The sequence below is a fragment of the Oryzias latipes genome, chromosome 10 (genome assembly GCF_053564925.1).
Source record: "Oryzias latipes strain Hd-rR chromosome 10, Olatipes_Hd-rR_3.1".
Taxonomy (NCBI): Eukaryota; Metazoa; Chordata; class Actinopteri; order Beloniformes; family Adrianichthyidae; genus Oryzias; species Oryzias latipes.
This window is the reverse complement of record NC_136246.1, coordinates 29,942,744-29,962,432: the sequence shown is the minus strand read 5'-3', so window position 1 is coordinate 29,962,432 and position 19,689 is coordinate 29,942,744. Positions and strand designations below refer to the sequence as shown.

Genomic DNA, 19,689 nt, shown 5'->3' with positions numbered 1-19,689 from the left:
TTTTAAACTGCATCATCTGCTCCTGATTCACAACTAATTGAACAAAGAAATACTCAGAAACACAGTTTAAATCTTAATTTTCTTTACATATGTCCTCTATCATGAGAAACATTCTACAACAACATGTTAAAAAGACCAACGACACAAGTTTCATTGGAGTGGGTCTTTGAAGCCTCTACACATGCTGCAATAAATGCATTGACCGAGTGTCAAAGAAAAAACAGAGTGGAATAGTGCAAAACTGTCCTTTTACATGTAATAGGATCCAAAGTATGGGTGCATCCAAATTTTGTGCAAATGCATCTAAGAAAAAAGTTTTCCACACCAGTGCAACCAGTGCCAAAAGTCAGTTTAAAGCCCACAAAAAATGAATTATTACATTAAAAACTAATTTAAAAACTGTTCTTTTGCCAGAGAAACATACAAGAAATGACCTTAAAAAAAATCTATTCCTGGATTTAATCAATGTAAACTTCTAAAGATCAATTTAATTTCCGTCATTATTTTTTTTAAATCCAGTCCTCTACTTTTCTATTATTGGTGGTCAAGTCTAAATATTTCACAGACTTATTAGAAACTGAAAGACTTCCTCCCATTTTAGTCAGACAATAACCGTTTTTGCAATAAGTGTCTTTTTTTCGAATTCAAAAATATTTTTTCAGTTTAATTGTCACTTTGATATTTGGTTATTTTGCAGTAAGTCATAATTCAAGTTAAAAAAAAAACAAAAAAACGTTTTTTTAAGTCAAATCTTAGTCACTTGTTGTTTTAGGTTGGCAGGAGATTCATTTGTCCATTTGTTCTGATGACTCACAGACAGAAACAGTGCTGGCTGACAGACTTTTGAAATGTTTTTTTTTTTGCTGCAGTGAAAAAAAAAATAAAGAAACTGAGAACCTCATGCATCAAATCTGACACAATCAAAAGGCAGAATTTTCAAAACACTGACCAGTCGTACTGTTGTTTCTTTTTCTACAGAGGTGTAATCACTTGGGGTTGTGCTAATAAACATGTAAAAGGTTAAGTCAGCTATTAACCCTGCTCCCTTTGTCTTCAACAAACGCATTTCAGGTCACAATGTGTGCGCTTGCACCACGCTGCTAATGAATTCTCTTTAATGGAGCCTGTCGGACGACATGTTTTTTTCTTCTTCATTACCTTCTCGCTCACGACACTCTTTCCATCCCAAGCCCAGCCTCGCTTTGTGAAGTAATTGACGGTGGCAAACTCAATCAAAGCGGAGAAGACGAAGGCGTAGCAGACAGCGATGAACCAGTCCATGGCGGTGGCGTATGCAACTTTAGGCAGCGAGTTCCTGGCACTGATGCTCAGAGTTGTCATTGTCAGAACAGTGGTCACACCTGAAAAAAGGGAAGGAAGCTTCATGGTCAGGATTTTTATCTGTGTGACTGCTACATGTTACATTGATTAAACTCAACTCAACTGAGAATTGTGATTTTTTTTCTTCTATAGACACATATTTATGTATTTCTTTATTTAAACGTTTAGATGTTTGAACATTTAAATATGAGGACATGCCCATTCAGATGCAACATCTCCTTTTCAAGAGGGTCCTTGGTATCAAACATTTAAAGGGAGGAGAGGAGAAAGAATAAACTAGAGAAAAAAACACATATAAAAACATCAAATATATAAAACTGTGCAGATCATTTCTGATGTCAACAGAAAGTGCATAAGGAAATAAAGCCTGAAGAGGAGCTATAGTGTTCTCACTCTATATCGAGGTCTTGCTGTTTTGTGGATTTTTTTCAACACGATTTACTTTGCTTTTTTATTTTTGTATTTATTCTTTACATTATAATGTGGTTTTGGTCCTGTTGATCTTGTCAATCAATCTCATCTGTGCAGCTTCTCCTGTATAAAGAGGGACATGGCACGGGTGCCCTTATGGATGCGTTAAGCTTGGCAGAGTAGCATAAATCTCCATCTTTGTTTTCATTCTATGATTTTTTTTTATTTTCCTATGAAAGTTTGAACTTTTAGAGTTTAAACAAGAGAGGAAAGTGTGAAAATGTTCATTTTTGTCTGAGAAAAGTGTATGAAGTGGGTAGTGAGGAGTTTACAGCCTTAAAACATTTGGCATTCAGGTTATTTATAGACACATTTGAGTTATGATTAGCTTCATATCTAACTAAAGGTGAGGGTTAGGTTTCACCATCATACGATGTGTAGACAGACTTTTTCAAACTCACCAAACACAGTCCTAGCAGGCACCGATTCTCTGTTCAACCAGAAAGACACCTGGGAAAGGATGACGGTCATGATGCACGGCAGGTACGTCTGGATGACGAAGTAACCGATCTTCCTCTTTAAATGGAAATGAGCCGTCATCACTGTGTATTCACCTGCAAGAAATCAAGATTGTAAATCTTACTGTATGCTTTGTTACAATTACAATTTAAAATCTGCTGACATCTCCAATCGTTGGTCTTGATGACACCACATTTTACAGTGCAGATGTTTTCTTCAACGTAACCAGTGAGGGTTTAAGGACATATTTACCAGCAATGCATGGATGTGGGGTCTTGACATTATTTATTCATTCATCTATGCATCCATCTTATATAGTATTCTCACTTAGTTTGCACAGCTCCTTTTCTGCAGACCCTCTTTTTCAGTGGATTTTAATTAAAGAGTACTTTAAATACATTGTACTATAACATCTAAAACCTGCTTTATGTCTTCATTTTATATTAGCTTCTTTAAAATGAATAAAAGAAGACACTGAACAAAACAAAGCTATGCTATAAAGACAAACACACAACTTTAGTGGAATAAAATGTCACAGTAACCCAGAGTACCACAAAGAACCTCACTGTGACGGACATTCACCTTCATTCCTGCTTCATTTTTTAACAGTTACACTATTTTAAACTCTCCTATACACAATAATAGCCTGAACCCTCAGATTTAATTAACTTGACTTAATTTGTTCTCAAAACACGTCTGATTGACATCTGAAAAATCGTGCACTCTTCAAATTTGCGGAACATTTGTTAATTACAAAAATGACCGGTCTCTTCCCTCACATCATGCTGCCATGGCAACAGAAGAAAGTTAGGGTCCACCACCCTGTGGACGTTTGCATACAGGTTTGAACACATTTTCCTTCTGTCAATGCATGAAAGTTAAACCAGATGTTAAGCTTTAGTCACAGCTGCCCTTATGGGTGGGTATGGGGCTGTCTGCTGGGGAAAAATTGGCAAAGCTGTCTGGGGTTCAGTGAGAAAATGTTCACGCACAGTTTTTTTCTACTGGTATACTGCGAGTAACAGGTTATAGTAGGTGAGATACAGGTGAGTTGTACAGACTTGTATTCCCCCCTTCCAATCCTACAGACCGCGCAACAAACCCATCAGTGCTGGTCAGACACACTTGCACTACCCTTAAGATGTGGCTGCTCCTGTCTACGACCCTGCACGGGCCTGACAACCCGAAAATCTGCTCGGCTCAACCCCCGTACGGGTGCATGTAACCAAGGCTCTATGGGTCATATGATTTGACCAATTCAGACACCTGAATCCAAAGAAATTATCTTGCAAAAAAGTGTCTATGACCTCAATGAAATAGATTGGAAAATACTTGATGAATAACATATCAATCCACAAGCCTTTAATAAATAAATAAAAAACTCTTTCAGCATTTAGGAGTGTTATTTAAAATGTGCAAAACTTTAATTTGTAACAAAAACATAACAATTTACTTTGAGTGGATTATAAACACTATGAACAAAAAATGAATTTAGTAATGGAGATTTTAACTTTGTGTTGGCTGCCATTTTAGATTAAGATTGAATTTCATACTCCTATTTTGGTGAAAACCTCTAGGACAGGGCACACCCTGGACAGGTCAACAGTCTGTCCAAGGGCCTGGTGGAAAAACTTAAAACTAATTGTTTATTTATTTATTTATTTTACTTTATTTTAACAGGGTAGATCTGTTGAGAGCAGACTGTATTCAAGGATCCCCTGCTCATACTTAGCTGATTTAATATATTCTTTTTTTTTTTTTTCATTTTATGTACCGTTTTTCCCTTTTGGGGTCACGACGTTGCTGCAGCCTATCCCGGGCACTTGTGGGCGAAGGCAGGGGATGCCCTGGACAGGTCGCCAGTCTGTCGCAGGGTAGAATGTCCACAATCACACATCCATTATCTCTCAGTTATACCTATGGACAATTTAGATTAACCAATTAACCTATGAAGCATGTTTTTGGATGGTGGGAGGAAGCCGGAGATCCTGGAGAGAACCCACGCATGCACGGGGAAAACATGCAAACTCCACACAGAAAGGTCCCCCATCGATGTTGTTTTTTATGTCCCCCAGCCGGGTCTTGAACCAGGGGTCTTCTTTCTGTGAGGCAAGAGCGCTAACCACTGCGCCACCGTGCAGCCTGATTTAATATATTCATTCATCAAATACTGAGGGGGTACCACAGCTCCACCTGTGGTCACTGTCAGATTGTAATCAAGGGCCTTTCTCGAGATCCCAAGCATGGCTTCAACAGGAGAATTTACGGATGCAGGTCATTTCCCTTTTATTTATTATATTTTTTTAATGACCAGATAATATTGGAGAATGAAATTTACCATACATTTACCATCCATAGGTTAATCGGCAACTCTAAATTGTCCCTAGGTGTGAGTGTGACAGTGAATGGGTGTGTGTTTGTGGACATTCTACCCTGCGACAGACTGGCGACCTGTCCAGGTTGTTCCCTGCCTTCGCCCACAAGTGGCCGGGATAGGCTCCGGCAGCCCCGTGACCCCGAAAGGGAAAAACGGTTAAGAAAATGAATGACTGAATGAATGAAATTTACCATTTAGTTCCCCGTGCCTTTGTTTGGTGCAGTGCAATTCATGTGTTGTCCCCCTTTCCCACTTCCCTCGCGGGATAGCGTAATGGCGGGAGTGATTCCAGATCCAACGAGAAGGAGGGTCTAAAGCACATGTGTCAAACTCAAGGACCGTGGGCCAAATGTGGCCCGCCATGTCATTTTATGTGGCCCAGGAAAGGATACAAGTTTTTAATTTCTTAAAATAAAAACTAGTGTATTTATTTATATCTAGGGGGAATGGGACGCGAAATATCGGATTGGGCAGCTATACATTAGGACTTAAACACTGTCCATATAATCTAACCTGACAGAATCAAATGTAAAAGGATTCATGCTAAAGTAACATGCAAACATGTGTTTTCTATGCAACTGTAATTGTCCCTTTAAAAAAATTATAATAAATAAATAATGAGTTATTTAACATTAAGGAGTAGTTACATTTATTTTTCATTACATTTAGTTACATGGAAAAGTTATATCTGGTCCTTTGAGGACAACCACTATGCTGATGTGGCCCTCGGTGAATATGAGTTTGACCCCCCTGGTCTAAAGGAAGGGGAGCCCAGTTTGGCCTAGTTTAGTAAACTCTGTTTAGTTTTTATCCAGTCATTACCTATTAAATTCTATGACTTCATGTTCTTTATGAATTCACGTTTATTATACAATTACGATTGTATAATATAATACAATTATGAAGCCCATTGATATGACTATTGCTGTAATAATGGTCTGCGTAAATAAAATTTAATCAATTTTAATGCTTTTACAATAATATTCTCATATAAATATAGGAGATATTCGCCACATTTACGTAGGCATTGATAGTGTATATTTAGCCTGACCTACATTGAAAAGTCATAGCTTGCTGATATTGTCAATGGAGTACGCTGATATTCCAGACACATAGACCAATGCAGGCTGTAAGATTTCCAAAACAGCAAAGCAAAGCGTAACAGCTGACGGGGACCATAAAACAGTGCTGGTGCTGCAGCAACATGCAGGCTTTCCAAAGGGAAGATATCTCAAAGAGAAAGCAAGATTAGACAGGAGAAGAAAAAGATGCGTTACCCATGGCAACAGAACACAGTAACACAGCTCATTTGCTGCAATTTTGAAATGAGGGCCTTGAAACATGCTGCTACTTGGCAAGAGGAAAGTCCTTTTCAGAAAAAAAAGAAGGAATGGGGTTTCAACTCCCCATTCTAATCCCAGCTGATTTTTTTCTTTACTCCATGTTTTTATAATCCTATTGTTTTTTATTCTACAAATATAACAACTGTATTATGTTAGACTGATTCTCTATTAGTCATTATACCCTCTACCACACACCAGTGCTGGAATTTAGAGAAACCAAGTGCAGCGGAGCTCTGCATCTTGTGTAATTTAATTTGCATGCCAGTCCTCATGCCTGTGTTGTGAATGGGGGAGGAGTATACATGAGCAAGGAATTCGCTGGATATGGCTTCTCCAGAGAAACCTGCAATTGATTCTCCAGAGGGGAAGATGATAATAAGGACAGCACATAAATAAAAATTGCTACTGGTTGCCTACACATCGAGGGAACAGTATAATTACCCCGCTCAGTCAGCACAAGCACCACATTATGATTTCAAGGTGGTTTATGACACTCAAATGCCTTTAACTATTGCTACCACTTTATCCAATTAAACTTCTATTAGGATTTAGGTAGAGGTGGGATCATAAAAATGCAGAACTGTAGTATTACACACCAGGAAAACTGGATCAAATGCTTCAGAAATTATTTTAAAAATATAAAATATGACAAAAAGATCATTTTTTCTATCCCTTGTTTAAGAACTAAAGCAAAAGATAACCAACTCTCCACATTTTAAAAATAATTTCCTTGATTTTAGGGTTTTGACTTTTTAAACACAGATATTATATTAGTTCTTTGTAACCTCAGTTATGTGCAGCAACATCCTCCAGCAGAGTCAGAGGATAATGTGATAAAGAGACCAAAACACTGACCTTGAACAAGTAGAGTGGGAGTACACCGTTTGTAGTACTGGAAAAGCATCTCAGGACACCAATGAAAAACTTGTACACTATAAATTGCCTCATAGATGTTATTGAACTCCAGACGGTTTGGATTAATTTTAGAAACAAGAAGTGCTAAAAATACCAAGTGAGTTCCTTAACTCGCTGTAGAGAAGTGCATGGTTGAAAGTGATCTTAAACCCGTAGGACAGGCTTCATAAAGGCTGTTGTGTCATGGGGTCTTATGCCAGATGTGTTCATACATCATTTACAGGTTCAGATACTTAAATACTAGATACTTTTAGATACTTAGAAGAGACTTAAGGCCCGTACACACCGGGACGAATATTCGCCAGGCGTTATTCGCCAGCATTTTTCGCCACGTTTTTTGTGTTCACACCCAGGCGATTTCTGCTGACGATGAGCCGAGCGAACATGCAATTTCCTTCCCTGACATTAGATGGCGCTTAATGTAAACAGAAATACTCCTGTACACAAGGTGGCGCTGCGCAACTTAACACTTCTTAAACTCGCTTTTCACTCAGAAGAAGAGAGCAAGTATTTACGCGCATGTCAGAATCAAACAAAGAAAACATGAATATTTCAAGCACCAGTAGCTCCAGCTCCAGTTCCAGCGATGACGAAATTATTGTTCTGTAGAATGATGAAAGACGCTGGAAAAGACATCGATTTTGGGTACATCCCATAGTTACGAGAAGAGAAGAACATGGGGAGTTTTATCGACTGGTACAAGAGCTGAAAATGTATCATGAGCGTTTTTGGGGATATTTTAGAATGTCCGTCAGTGAGTGCATCTTCTTCGTCTTATTTCTTCGCGGCAGTGTAGACGCTACTTGGCGTATATCTTCTTCGCCGTGATGTATGTGTGCTCAGCAAGACAGTTTTGTGTTTGAGCGCCCCCAATTGTGTTTTACTGTAACTTCAGAAGCTCCACACACATGTGTAAAAGCGCCAATCTCAATGGTCGTACAGTTTTTGACGTAGCGCGTCAAACCAAAAAAACGAACCCGAGGCTTTTTGTAAAGAGTGACGCTTATACGCGTGGCGTTTTTCGCGTCGGTGTTCACACTCACATTGGTGCCCTTTGTTTAGTCACGAGGCGTGTCCCGGTGTGTACGGGCCTTTAGGGTGCATTTACAATGACATTTGCAATGGGGTTTGTTACTCAACTAAACTCTAGTTTAGATCAAACAAATGAACACTGGACCAATTCCGAACAAAGTTTCTGGAGTCAATCGTAAATGGACTCCAGTGTTGTTTACTTGCGTTTAATTGCAAAGAGACTTTCAAGAGCCAAAAGAAGAGGACATGAGGTAAGCGCTGTGCATTATATCCTTCCATCCATATTTCAAACTTGCTGAATCTCTTTTGGGGTCATGTGGTTGCTGTGGTTGCTGTGGTTGGAGCCTATCCCAGCTACAATTGAGGGAGGGTGGGGTACACCTTGAACAGATTACCAGTCTGTGCAGGCCCACACACTCACATTCACAGCAAAGGACAATTTAAAATAATCAATTCACCTATGAAGTATTTTTTTATTTTTACTGTGGGAAGAAAGTGGAGTTACTAGACAAAACGTACACAAGCATGGGGAGAACACGCAAACATCTCAGCAGGGATTAGAACCAGGGTCTTCTCGAGGTTAGGTGAGAGTGCTAACCACTACACCTCCGTGCAGCCTGTATTGTGCAGTACGCGCAGGAAAGAAAAAAAGCCCATAGTTCAAATCTGAGGAATCTTTCTGGAATAAAATGTCAGAAAATGGTGAGTAAATGTGATTTAGAGAGGAGTTACAGGGATTTATTAATAGATGATTGAGGGCTTTCCTGATAAAGAGGAGCAGAACACTATAACTCACATTTGAATACAAATACAAATGAACATGTGTCAAACTCAAGGCCCGCGGGCCCGCCGTGTCATTTTATGTGGCCCGCGAGAGCATAAAAGTTTTTAATTTCTCAACATTGTAAAATGTTACACATTAATTGATGTTCTTTCTAAATCAGTTTTATGTTATTTTTCTTTATTCGCTTAGACAGTTTGACCGTGGATTTCAACAAGCAAACATGTTTTCTATACAACTGTAATTGTCCCTTTAAAAAGTTAGAATAAATAAATAATGAGTTATTTAACATTAAGGAGTAGTTACATTTATTTTTCATTACATTTAGTTACATGTATAAGTTATATCTGGACCTTTGAGGACAGCCGCTATGCTGATGTGGCCCTCAGTGACTTAATGGCTTCTTAATTAAAAAAAACCTCACCCAATCATCTTTTGACATATTTCTAAAGAATTCGCAGTTGTATTTTAAATAGGATTATGCCACTTTTAGAAAAAAACTAAAAACCTGTGTCGTTTTCTAGGACATAGTTTCTGCAGAGCTGCAGTAGACATTCAAAATTTGCACTTGAGTTGTGGGCGGGACATTGTCACGGAGCAAACCAATGCTCCCGAGCTTTGTGTTTATGCGCTGTCCTGCTGGCTTACAGCCCCTCATACCCCCAACCTAACAATACTGGTGCAACAAAATTGGCGAGCAATAATAAGAGCCATTCAGCCGTACAATTTTGAGTGAGATGCCAGCTCAGATGTGGAAAACGAAGACGTACATATTTCTAGTCCTCTGCAAGTGGATGCATTAGAATGGAGCGGTGAAGGGAGCTTAAGGCCTGCCAATTATAGCTCCTACAACATTTTTTGGCTTGCTTCACAATAGTTTGAATACAAAAATACTCTGTGCTGCTGTTAAGGTTTTATTTAAAAGGGGTTTTCTAATTTAGAACAAAAAAAGGTAACTGCTACACAACAGATTTTAAATTGGAAATAGGAGGCTTAAACTTTGGTCAAATGTTTTGAAAGCAAAGTCTAACAGAACTGTACAATAAAGAAATAGGCCTAAGGTTGGGTCTTTTCTAATAGTCTGGTGATGTGTTTGCAGGCTTATGCAAGATGTCCATTGCAGTGAGGCCTCAGAGCATATTCGTTTGTGCCAAATGACCTAGTTTGCAAGTCTGCTACACCAAACACTGACACACTAGTAATAAATGATTAATTTAGAGCCAGCCAATCAGATAACAAGGAGTGATGACTACAGAAACAATATAAGTAGACACTGGCAGGCATTTTGCTTTCTACCAAGGCATCAAACACCACTTAACCTAGATAGGTGCATTTAGTGCATGAAAGGGAATTCTTACTCAGTGGAAATGCAGCAAGGATTCCCCTGGTAGGGAATCATAACCACCGGGGGAAGTCCACATTCGGATAATTGACTCCTGAAGGAAAAACTGGTGGATTTCCTGATTAATGGACATGCCTGCTTTAACTTGGGTAACTTTGCTGAAGACATCATGTGGGAAAAGACGTGATGCTCATGAGCATCTAGAAGACACTCCGTTGCACAGCAAAGCTTTTCAAAACATCCACGGTTCCCCCTAAGTGTGTAGTTTACCGTAAGCCCGGAGGCTGTAACCTGGAGATCAACATCCTGAAGGATGGAGCTCCGATCTTACTCATTCTTCAGACAATGGGTCAATTTATATTCAAACCTCCGCAGATGGCCTTCAGTCTAAAATCCTTTACCATTGTATGTATGTAATGGGGAATTGGTGAATATTTAAATAGCTAAAAAAATCAGTTTTTTTATCATCTGTGGTGAGCAGATTAATTCCCTTGAATTTGAAAGTTTCCTTTTTTTGATCTCAGGGTTTCATCTGTTCAGAAGTTTCTGTTTGTTTGCAGTGAGTGACAATAAACAGATCACTTTGAATTCTGTGCTTTGTGGCGGGCTCAAGTAAGAACGACTAAGACTGCAGACAGTGCGCCGAGCTTCAGCTAAAATGCAAAGTGAGCGAAAGTTTGTATGTTGTTCACAGCAAAAGATTCTAGTTCAGCGACCTGATGGATCAGAGTGACGAGTGTAATGCTCCAAAAAAAGACAGTCGCCGTGGTGATGAGCTATGAAATATCCGTTTACTTCTGCGTGTGTGAAAATGGAGATGCATTATCAGTCGATTAATCGTTACACACCTATTATCTACTCAAATTCGTAATGATAATACTGTCACATACAGCCTTTTTTTGTTGTTGTTGAAAATTCTTAGCTTTACTTGCATAAATGCTCCTCCATCTGCTGTAACGGTTAACTCATCCACATCACGTCTCACTGCACTGATGTGCCGGCCTATTTATTACGTATGCTCGCTGCTGTTTGCTGCTGTTCGCTGCCCCTCTCCACCCAGCCAAACCTGCTCCAGCTCTTCTGTTTTTACGCACCCTGAAGCACATTTACTTCCAAGTTAATACCCGCTGGGAGATTATTTGCAATAGTCACAGCATGGTACCCATCACTTCTGCAGCACCACATTGCCAGAGGAGAGTGGCTCACTGAGAGGAGACATTGGCTGTAGGACATAATCGTTTTTGACAGAATTACACTCAAAACAAAGCAATCAAAGGTAAACAAGACATAGTGAATTATGATTTTAGGCAAACTGTTTGTCTACCAGCCTTTCCTTGAGTAACATTGCATGCTGCGATTTAGATAATTGGCAGCCCTTTGTAGCCTTTTTTTCCCCAAAGGTCTAAACCAATGCACTGCAGTACCTAAACCTAAACACTCAGTGTGGTTCACACACAGAACCCATTGACAACAAAGGAACTACTTGTCATTTTAGTACTTTCAGTTGGCACAATGTTTAAAAATGCTATATAGATAAAGATGATTTTACTACATTCCTTCCTTCCTTTTATGTTTCTATTTGTTCATTATCAACCCCCCCCCCCCCCCCCCCAGTCCCAAACGTCATGTGGCACTCTGGGGTCTGCTTCTCATGGAATCTGCTGTCGCATTAAGCTCCCAGCTCGTGAAAGAAAACAGCTGCCAATCTCTTCATCTCTGCAGAAGAGGTCCTCTGGTCTCACAGTGTCTCAGTATTTGGATCCACGCTCCGATCGGATTTATTTATCTGAGCTTACAACCAGCGTTTGATCACATTTTTGAAGTTATTTGTGTGATGCCTGCTGCCTGGACAGCCATGTTGCTGCTTTCATCCTCCAATGTACAGAAATGGCGTGGATGCATGTAGGCTCACTGTGGCCCAGTTTTCCTGCATGTGTCGGTGGGGTTGGGTAAAATGTGTTGCGTCTATTTTTAGCCCTCATTATCACTTTTGTTTACAGTACAACCTACTTTTGATGTATTTGTGTTCTTTTTCTAAATCCACTTAGTGAGCAACATGTGTCCTTACCCTAATGACTAAACTTGACAACCAATTATAATGAATACATGGAGCATGTGTCTATTTTTTGGTAATCTTCCTCACAAGCCCACATTGCTTGTTGACTCCATCCTTTGGTTTTGCTGCTAATACACTTTCTATTCTTAACTATTGTGAAAACTGCAAGGCTAAACACATCTGTGCTAACATTTTGAATGGTTTCACAAAATATAAGATGCCTAACAAACATCCTGACAAGCAGCCGCAGTGCCACCTAAGAGCACCAACAGAAGCCCAAATACAAGGCAGGAAGGACCGCCACAGGAGCTCTGCAATCAAGGAACAAGAAACCCTAACCAGGAAAGTGATCAGCCACCCTCCACTTCCCGAAAAACAGCCTTGATGAGAGTTTGACCCCTTCCAAAGAGTCCTGAGTGACTCCAGTCCATCTCCCAGAGTGATTTCTGGGCGTCCAGCTTTGCACTTTTGTGAAGAAGGTCATCTGCCCCAAAGGGAGGCCAGAAGGGGAATAAGGGCTACTCATTGCACAAAAGTTGGGTGGTGCTGTGCTGACCAAAACCACAGAAGGTTGATTGCTCGCCATCCCTTGTTCCACTCTTTATACTGCTTGTGCCAATCCATGGGTAACATATTCAGAAACAGCAAGGGGATGACTTTACGCCTTCTGCTTTGCAATGAGAAATGCCATCGCTTGTTGCGGTTACCAAAAAGCAACAACACATATTTAAGGTCTATTCATGGCACTGTGCTTACTGGTCTATTGAAACAATGTGACCCTCTGTTGTCCTTTTGTTAGACAACAGGTCCAAATATTCTCAAACTGTTCACATCACAAGTTCCTCTCTTATGTCCGTTGCATTGCTATGTCATGCAGGCCAGGGGCACTACCTGAAAAAGATGGGAAATAAAGCAAGAAGAAGAAGAAAAGAAGGTATCTGCTAATCTTCTGGTTTATAAGATGACAATACAGTAAGTGCCTGTATTTCTTCGATGAACATAAGTTTACTCTATCAGATATTTGAAAGTTTTTCACGCTGTGAGTGAGGAGCACTGCAAGAACACCTCTTCATTGCTCACAGTGATGTCCAAGCACCCTCCCGCCAAAGAGCCCTACATGTTTAAGGTTCAGTTAATAACAACAGGAGAGAGACCCAAATCCCTGCGACAACCAATGGGAGGGGGGCCACAGCCAAGTAGCCCCACCCCCAAGGTGCATCGCAGGTTGATCCCCCCCCCACTAGGAAGTTAATTCACTCAAGGAGAAATTTGCTCGACTTTGTTCAACGCTCAAGGAGGAGTTTACTAAATGCTCAATAAGGAGTTTACTTAAGGTTCAAGAAGGAGTTTACTTAATGCTCAAAAAGAAGTTTACTTAATTCTTCAGAAGGGTTTTACTTAATTCTGAAGAAGGAGTTTACTCAACGCTCAAGGAGGAGTTTACTTAATGTTCAAGGAGTTTACTTAATTCTCAAGAAGGATTTTACTCAATGCTCAAGGAGGAGTTTAATTAACTTTACTTAACGGTCAAGGAGAAGTTTTCTTAACTTCAGTCAACCCTTAAGGAGTTTAATTTTCCTAAACAATTAAGAAGTAATTCTCACTTAACTTAAGGCTTAAAGGATGAGTTCAATTAACTACTTGTGTTAAAATAAAAACTGTTCTAAAGAAAAAGGTTAAGAGACAGACACACTCACAGAAATATAACAGTAAGACAATGTCTTTCAAAAGTACATTTCATTTTTAAACAAAGAGAAAAAAAAGCTCTTCAAGGTTTAAATTTCAAACTGAAGTGGATCAGATGAGCAACAAGGCTTAGGCTTTATTAGTTCACCATCACAAACATCTACCGATACCAGGACCTTTTTTTCGTCTCTATGAGGGTCAGAGCCATTTCTGAAGTGTAAGTTCACTTCATCAATATAAACAACAAGAAAAAAGAAAACACTGAGAATTGTGGTCAGCATTTCCTGTAACAGTGACAACCAGTTTCCGATTATGAGATTATCTTTATTATCTACAACAATCCCATACATACAAAGCAGATTATCAAGCATTGCTTCTGCCAAAAAAGTAAAAAACATCACGTTTGATTAACAGAATTGTTTCTCTAGTAAACCATGCGGCCTGCTTAAAGTCATTTTTTAATATCTAGAAATGAAACTCTCTCCCCCTTACCTCCCATACACACCGATTACTTAAACATTACGAGCAAGAGCTCTACAATTGCTCTGTTCACCGCGGTACAAGTAAACCCCGAGTAATAACTGGCACAATCAAAATTCTGGAAATGTGTTGAGCAAATAATTAAATTGATCACTCTGTAAATTTTTTTTTTTTTTTGCTTCACTTCCATGTTTTACATTTTTAACTCCCACTTTCTGCCTCCAAAATCAAGGCTCTCATGAAAATGAGTTTGTGACTGATGTGGTAGCTAATTTTTGCTGAAAATTGGTCTAAATGAAATGTGCTTTTTTTATTTAGTGAACATAGTTGATCGTTTTGAACACAATTTTTAATTCCAAATGCTACTGAAAATTAAACCGAGCCTTAGACATTTTGATCATTTCTATCATGTTTATTTTCTACTTGGAGCTACTCTGTTTATATAATTATGCCCAGCAGTCACTGGATAGCTTAACTGGCGCACAAGAAACCTGGGTTTGATTCCCAGTAGTGTAATGAGCTAAAATCCAGTGTGGGTCCTTAGACAAAACCCTTCGCACTGCTGCCTGTCTGAAAATACAAGGTTTTGTCAGGAAGGGCTTTTGGTGTAAAATCCCTCTGTCAAACCATCTGTGTGAATCAGTGAAAGCCGATTCCCTCTGGTGATACCTGACAGGATGTGCCGAAAGGTGAACAAGAAGTTTAAAGCTGCATTCAAAATCTGGCGCGTTCAAGAACATGAGCGGCCACCAGTGTGTAAATGTGTGTGTGACTGGGTGAATGGGTCTGTGACTGTAAAAGCGCTTTGTCCTTGTAGGTAGAAAAGCGCTATACAAGTATACGCTATTTACCATTCACCATTATGCGGTTTCATGAACGCGCATGCAGTTGGTTGTCCTCAAACATCGGACAAGCAGGTTGCGGCTGAGAGGGGCTTCTGCTTCTTTTGCTTTTCTACTGTTTACTAGCATTTGTAGACCACCTATAATGAAATAAATCTTGAGGTGAAATGTAGGTGGAAATCCCGCAAATCTTGCTCCAGGATTTTTCTTTCAGAGCCCCATTCCGATATCTGAAAGACTTGGTGTCATACAATTCCAGGTGGGCAGAAAAAGCGGAATTATTAATTTCTCCTTTGTGGTCACGTTCTCAATGGCTGGCACCTTCCTAATTTGCAAAGGACAGCATCCACACGTCACTACCAAATCCAAGTCCCTGACTGGTCACAGTTCAGCGTTGCCTCGATTTAGTGTCAGAAGTTCAACCGGTTGAACTTCCAGGGCACGATCAATCAACACCCGATTTATACTTAAAGCTCACGACCGGACTTAAAAACGATGCATGAATGATCCCATTCTGGACCCGGAATTAAGGTTGACGTACATTTACATAGACTTTTCATTGAAAGTGGTCGCTTGAAAGCGAATCGATGCAGCCGGTGTGAACCTAGCTTAACAGTCACACAGAAAAATTGTTTCCTTTAACATACTTTATCATGCTCATATACATATAAGTAGTCTGTATGTGAATTAAATGAACACAACCTTTGATGCAAAACAAGGGATAACATAAAAATGCGAAAAAGTATTGAGGAAATCAATGGGATTGCAATTAAAAAAAGCAATTAAATGGGAAAGCAATTATAATAAAACACCTGCAGTTACTTTTTTAATGCAAATTTTAACCTGAGCTTGCAACAAGATAAAAAAAAAGATTAAAACAAGACAACAACAGCGTTTGACTCAGACAAAACCGAAGATGACTGAACCTAACTCCAGCTGTCAAGCATGGTGGAGGAGGACTCCTGATCAGGGCTCCTCCTGCATCCATAAAACTAACGGGATTCAAGAGTTGAACGCAAACTCCAACAAAATAAAGGCTTTCTATTAAATATTCTGTCCAACAGGCAAATCTAAAACACTAATGATAAAAAGAAACAACAGTATCTAGAAGTTATCCAATGATCAAGAAATAATTACATAAACATCTTCATAGTTATGAATAAATCTGCATGGGAGCAGGAATTTGTGTGTCCATTCCTCCTGTCAGGATTATAAAAGGAATGCTGGCTCTTATTTTCTTTTCTTTGTTTCAAAAATTGAGTTTTTATGCACATGGATTCATCTAATCTCAAATCTAATTTTTAGCAGCAAATTGATGTAACAAATTGAGACACTCAGCCAGTGGAGATATTTTAATCAATGCTTTCTGCTCATGAATATAGAACAGGACAAATAATATGGGGGGGGGGGGGGGGGGGGGACTGTCAGTTTACTGAGAAAACCCTTTAACTATAGATATAATTATACAAGGAAGGCTCAATCGAGGAAACAGAGGAGAAATGCCTATCCATTGTTATAAATAACAGATGAACACTCTTTGGATCATACAGTTTAGCCCTAATGGCAGGAGGAAGACACGTGTACAGATGGAGCATGTTGGGCTGTCTGAATTCAAGATCTCTTGGAAGCCTCTAGAGTTTCATGAGCCAGCTGTCATCTTGTGCCCAGAAAATCGTAAATCTCATGTTCTCCAAATATTCATTATCCTTTTAGACTTTTATTAACAAGCTCCTCAAACGCCACTGAAGCAAACATCAATTTCAAATCAGCATTGCAGGCTTGAACTGGTGAAAAATGCACATTTGGCCTAAAGACTAAATAACTCATTGATTTTCACTGAATGACCGTTTGTGTGCACTGGTCATTGGGCTCACACCTCGGATTCAAATGGTGAAGGATCTGAGCAACCAGAAACCTCAGAATGAATGCTTGACGTAAAGCATCCAATGAGAAAAACGTGTCAATTTTTGAAAATAACATGATATTTTTTTATATTTAAATTTGAAATCTTTATCGTTTATATATATATATATATATATATATATATATATATATATATATATATATATATATATATATATATATATATATATATATATATATATATATATATATATATATATATATATATATATATATATATATATATATATATATATATTTTACAACTGTTATACTTCCATAAAGAATTGCTACAATTTATGCTCATCACAATCGTGTTCATGAATTTTAATTAGAAAGCTGATCTCCCTAGATTTACTTAGATTAAAGAACTCATTACTCCCGTTTTAGCCTGAAACACTGGATCTCAGTTAGTTTCGGAAATGATTTAATGATTTCAATGATACTCTTAAAAGTGGCTTGGAAACTGGGCCATGGACACATCTCTGGTTTCCTCATACCAAAACCTGGTGGGAGCCTCTTCAAAACCTGAGATATTTACAGAGCCACTCCAGTTATCTTTTGATCTATTTTCAAAGCATTCCCTGTGGTCTTTTTATTATGATTATGCAGTTTTGAGCCCACAAAAGAAAAACCTGTGTTTTTTTCCACGACATAGTTTCTGCAGAGCGGCTGGAGTTCATTAGAAATGTGGGCGGGATTGTTGGTGCGGCGCAACCCCACCACCCCTTCCCCTCTGTTTTGGAACGGAGCATGAATCTTGTGGCCCACCTAGCATATTTTCCACATCATAAGTACGCTTTTTTTCCAACTGCAATCTTCCCTCTGCTCCTAATTCACAATGATTTGAATAAAGAAATTCTCAGAAATGCAAATTTTAGCATAATTTTCATTTCATATGTACTGAGCCCCTGTCCTGACATTAAGATATAAAAATGTATCTTGTTCCCACAGATTAATATCTTGTTCCCACAGGTTATTATGTCGTTCGCACCAATGATTCGCTTTGCGGCGAATCATTGGTCTTGTTGTTAGACCTTGGTCACAGGGACACGGTGATTGGCCAATGATTGGCAGCAAAGCATTCTGGGAAACGTGACGTACTGCTATTGTTGTTATGCTACAAGCTAAAGGTAAGTGCTTTAGGCGAAGCAGCCAGCTTAATATGATATTTTTCAGATTTTCATCGAGAAAATAACAGATCGACCATTCTTGCTTTTATTTTTACCCCTAATGAATGCTCACAGAGACACGGAAGTAGCGGCAGGAAGCGGCTTTTGCAGCAAGATGACCGGAGGGCGTACCAGATGATGTGAACGTGAATACGATGGATGCTTCTGTGCTTTTTAAAATAAACAAATCTGTTCTCTAAACATCCGTGTCTTCAATGCAATGTAATGAGACACACACAGACAGAAACGTGAAGGTATCTGCTGTAAATCTATGACGTAAATTAATAACAGGATCAATGATCGGCTAGTCAGTTAGCATGTATCCTTATAGCCTTCGAATGTAAAGCAACTGACTGCTAAAGTTAATAAAAGACAAGTCCTGAATATTATTATTCCTATTCGACCCTAAACTACAATATCAGCTGTCTGACAACAGACCAGCCAGTTGCCCAAATGCCGGCATACATCAAAGAGCTCTGCGGCGGAGCTAGTAGTAGCCTAGCAGGAGCCATCGTATGACAAAGCAGCCTAGTTATCATAAATCTTTTGATATTTTTCTTATATCCATTGAGACAGAAATAAAGTGATCATTTTTGTTATTCATGTTCCTTTTTTGAACGAATATGGGTCACAGAGACACGGAAATTACCGCTGAAACAAGCGGCTTAGTTTTGCCGGCGTACAGAGAGCATATCCGCGTGTATGACTTATGACGTGAATAATTACTGCGTTCGAACGGATTAATTATTGCGTTCGAACGACATAATTATTGCGTTCGCACGAGTTCATCATTTCGAGGGAACGGAATAGTATTTGGAGGGAACGCAATAGTATCTTGTGGGAACGGAATAGTATCTTGTGGGAAAGGAATAGTATTTCGTGCGAAGGACATAACCTGTGGGAACAAGATATATTTTTATATCTTAATGTCAGGACACGGGCTCCGTACATATGTCCCCCATGCAGAAAAATCCTGCAATAATTTGTTAAAAACATAAAAAAATAATGTTTTTAATTGGTGTGGGTGTTAACACGTAGGTTAGTTTGTGATTCCACAGTTCAGGCTAAAGATCAAAAGGTATCCTTTTCTGTAGAAGGGAATCAGATCGGCTAATACTTTTGCTAAACTTGTTTTAAAAGACATTTTTATAGTTGGGCTCCTCTGCACGTCTGCGTTAGATCAATATTGACATATTCTCTCTCATTAGCTGCATTTCAATTACATATACGCGCAAATTTTTATAAAAATTCCGAAAGTGTCGAAAAAAAAACGCAATTTAGCGACTACGCCGTTTCCATTAAATCGTAATTTTGCGAATACACACAAACCAACTCACACGATAGGTCATTAAAAAACATGGCCACCGATGTGAACAATACTTTGAATCACAGCAGATAGATTCACATTTCTGCCACGGCACGAGTGCTCATCATAATCTTTCAAAGAAGACGTCAGCGTCTAATTCAGGACATGGAGCGGCGAGGTCCTT

At 39.1% G+C, this 19,689-nt stretch overlaps 1 protein-coding gene and 1 long non-coding RNA gene across 2 annotated transcripts in view; one reads left to right on the top strand and one right to left on the bottom strand.

Moving 5' to 3' along the window:
* The window catches only part of gabra2b (gamma-aminobutyric acid type A receptor subunit alpha2b), a 47,974-nt gene that overhangs the window by 1,266 nt on the left and 27,019 nt on the right, over positions 1-19,689 (bottom strand). The window contains exons 8-9 of the mRNA XM_004073634.5: positions 2,214-2,366; positions 1,159-1,361 (exon numbers count right to left, since the gene is read on the bottom strand). Coding sequence (XP_004073682.1) covers positions 1,159-1,361; positions 2,214-2,366 — 356 coding nt within the window. The remainder of the gene's footprint in view (positions 1-1,158; positions 1,362-2,213; positions 2,367-19,689) is intronic.
* On the top strand, positions 18,069-18,404 carry LOC144994779 (uncharacterized). Its single transcript, XR_013658423.1, has 2 exons — positions 18,069-18,160; positions 18,275-18,404. It is a non-coding gene; the product is annotated as an uncharacterized LOC144994779 (long non-coding RNA).